This window comes from Cicer arietinum, chromosome 8 (genome assembly GCF_000331145.2).
Source record: "Cicer arietinum cultivar CDC Frontier isolate Library 1 chromosome 8, Cicar.CDCFrontier_v2.0, whole genome shotgun sequence".
Taxonomy (NCBI): Eukaryota; Viridiplantae; Streptophyta; class Magnoliopsida; order Fabales; family Fabaceae; genus Cicer; species Cicer arietinum.
This window is the reverse complement of record NC_021167.2, coordinates 5,645,433-5,648,566: the sequence shown is the minus strand read 5'-3', so window position 1 is coordinate 5,648,566 and position 3,134 is coordinate 5,645,433. Positions and strand designations below refer to the sequence as shown.

General features: G+C 32.0%; 1 protein-coding gene across 1 annotated transcript in view; it reads left to right on the top strand.

Annotated features, from left to right (window-relative positions):
- The window catches only part of LOC101508188 (V-type proton ATPase 16 kDa proteolipid subunit-like), a 2,873-nt gene extending 396 nt beyond the window's left edge, over positions 1 to 2,477 (top strand). Inside the window, exons 2-3 of the mRNA XM_027337602.2 lie at positions 1 to 255; positions 2,058 to 2,477. The exon at positions 1 to 255 is cut by the window's left edge and continues 85 nt beyond it. Of these exons, the coding sequence (XP_027193403.1) occupies positions 1 to 255; positions 2,058 to 2,190 (388 nt within the window). The 3' untranslated portion in view covers positions 2,191 to 2,477. The remainder of the gene's footprint in view (positions 256 to 2,057) is intronic.
- The last annotated feature ends 657 nt before the right edge of the window (positions 2,478 to 3,134 follow it).

Sequence of the window (3,134 nt, the reverse complement as noted above, 5' to 3'; positions counted from 1 at the left end):
CGGTGTTGGTGTTGCATCGATGGGTGTGATGAGACCGGAGTTAGTTATGAAATCGATCGTACCCGTTGTTATGGCTGGTGTGTTGGGTATTTACGGTTTGATTATCGCCGTCATTATCAGCACTGGTATTAATCCAAAGGCTAAATCTTATTATCTCTTTGATGGTTACGCTCATCTTTCTTCTGGTCTCGCTTGTGGTCTCGCTGGTCTCTCTGCTGGCATGGCTATTGGCATTGTTGGTGATGCTGGTGTTAGGTTTGATTTTTACCTATTATAAATTCCCGTTACTCTCTTTTTCGTAATAACTGATTTGTTGTCTATTTTTATTTGATTTCATGTATATTATAAGTCATGTTTTCAAATAGTAGATATAGTGATGTAGAGTAATCAAATTTGAAATTTGGACAAATCGTAATTTTTTTTTAATACTTTTTAGTACAAAATTATTGTCAAATAATGGCTATAACATCCTTCTAGCACTGCAATGTAGGGCAATTTGAACGAATAGTTATTTTTTGCTATTCGCAATTGACAATACTAGTTTTAAGATTCTGGCTCTTTTAAATTGAGTTGTTAAAGAGTGAGGAAATCAAGAATTGATATTTAAATATAAGAATGATTAATTATGTAGGTATAATATGTATGGTTGATTTTTTCATTGATGAGTGATATTACTTACTTTACACTATAAAGTGAACAACATTGTTTACTTTAGATGGATTAGTATAATATCTTTGTTATGTGATTGAATAATATGATAACATGCATATTGATGTAATTGTTTTCTTGGTTGTGTTACTAGTGGTTTTTCCTTCTTCTCTCCATATGGATAGAGATTATTCGTCTTATTCTATTATAAAGTGCATAAAGGTCATACTCACTTGAGTTTGGCTATAGTTTTTTCGGTTTGGATTAATATTTAGACAAACATCTAGAGAAGAAAAATTTGAGATAATCTTGCAATTACTATGGTGCAAGTGGGATTAACCTGTAATTTATGGGAGCTTTTTTATTGAGATAAGTATTGGATTCTTATCTAACTAAAGAAACACTTATAATTTTATAGGTGGGCAATAGGAAATTAGATGAGTGAGCTTTGAAAATGTTTAGACGTGTGATGTAGAAGAAATTCCAAGTTATATGAAAAAACTATTAGTTAGAAGACTCATAATCATAGTAGGATTATCTAAATTATAATTTCCTATAAGTAGTTGTTAAAAAGTTTATCCAAGCTAACTCTATAAGTATTTTAAATAATGACTTCAAACATTTGTTGAAATTAGCTTATGCTCCTTACACTTTTTCTTAAACTCTCTTGTGGAACTTCTATATAAGAACCTATAAATTTAAGGGTTTGTTCATAGTTTAATAGCTAAATACTTATTTTAGTTGAAAAGCTAACATGAGCTAGAAGTTAATCCTAATTAGGTGGTAATCTCTTCACTGTTCTGTATGTTTTTCAGTTTTGGTAATTTGAATGATGAATGGTCTTTTCTCACAAATCAAATCGCCATTGCTTTGTTATTTCATTTAGTATTTTCTTGTAATTTAGTAAATCGTCTAATATGCAAATGTGAAAACTTAACATGTAGAAGTAATATACCGATTTCAGCAGTATGTATGCTGATACAATTATTCAAATGGTTGTGCACTTGCGTTAGGTACTTCATGCGTTGCATTAGTGGATATTCATACCTAGTTCTAGTTACTCGGGTTTACATAAAACACATAATTTCATAGGTAGAAGTAGCATTAGTATTGAGTTTATTATGCATGTTTGCAAGTATATGATGAAGAAATGGATATTTGACCTCAAACCTCTTTGGCAGCATGTGGGAGTATAAATCCTTGTTAGTCTGATGTTGATTAAGTTACAAAGTACAAACCGCAAAATTATTTTGGATGTTAGATTAGTATCACTACTGCTGCTACTACTTTCGTTATTCTGATGCTATGTTCGCACAGACACTGTTTAACTCTGACTGAATAAATGTGTTTAAGCTGTATATTTTTTAATCTATTGAATTTAACATGCTTAAAATGAACTATTTTTGTAGAGCAAATGCCCAACAACCCAAGCTTTTCGTTGGAATGATTCTAATTCTCATCTTTGCTGAGGCTTTGGCGTTGTATGGTCTCATTGTTGGCATCATCCTCTCTTCCCGTGCCGGCCAATCCAGAGCTGAGTAATATAAATTTTATTCCTGCTTGTAGTGCACAGAGCCACAGATTCATGGATTGTAAACTTTATCGGAGACTTAGGCATGGTAAGGGTGGAGCTTTGCGTGCTCTTCTTTCGTCTTATGACTCTTATCTACTAGTTATAAAATTGAGGTTATCATGGAATAAAGCCTATCGAACTATTTTCAGGGCATTACCGTATTTAATTATGTTTAGTCAAACTAGATTAGAGATTTCTGTAATAAACTTTTTGTTTGTTTGTGTTGATTTCAATAATATTTAGTTATTGTGTTCTATACCGTTCAAAGCTTCATTACGCGATCCAAGTTCTCTTTTTACAATTGTATTGAGATGTAATATGGTTTTTTTTGTATCATTTCTGAACATGGATCATTTTCACATGTAAGCGTGGGTATTATAGTTTGTGTAGGTTATGATTTTTGATGTTGCAACAGCACTGTGTAGGTTATGATTTATGAATAGAGCTGTAAATGAATCACGCATTTTGTGTTATTCTTGTATGGTTGGCTTGGTAGTTGCTACCATAACTATAGGATCCGAACGTTGCATTGGCTTGTGTATGAAGTACTCCGACAGCTTATTTTAGAAGATTACTTGAAAATTTCACTAACCTCTTTTCAATTATGCTTAAATGATACACTCATTTTGGGATGAACAAATTTTAGTCGGTAGTATATTATGTTAGTAGTCATGGTTTCGTCCCGGTACTTTATTATCAAACTATTTTAGGGGCCTCTGCTAAATTACTTCAAATATGCTTTGGAACACACCTCTTTTCTATCTTAAACAAACACTCAACCTTTATTTATTGTTAAATCATACACATCTATTAATTTTGTTTCAATGACACACCCCCTCCCTCCCTCTATTAGGGAAGATGTGAATCATATCTGAAATAAGACAGAATGTCATCTATTAAAAAAAAAAAAAAA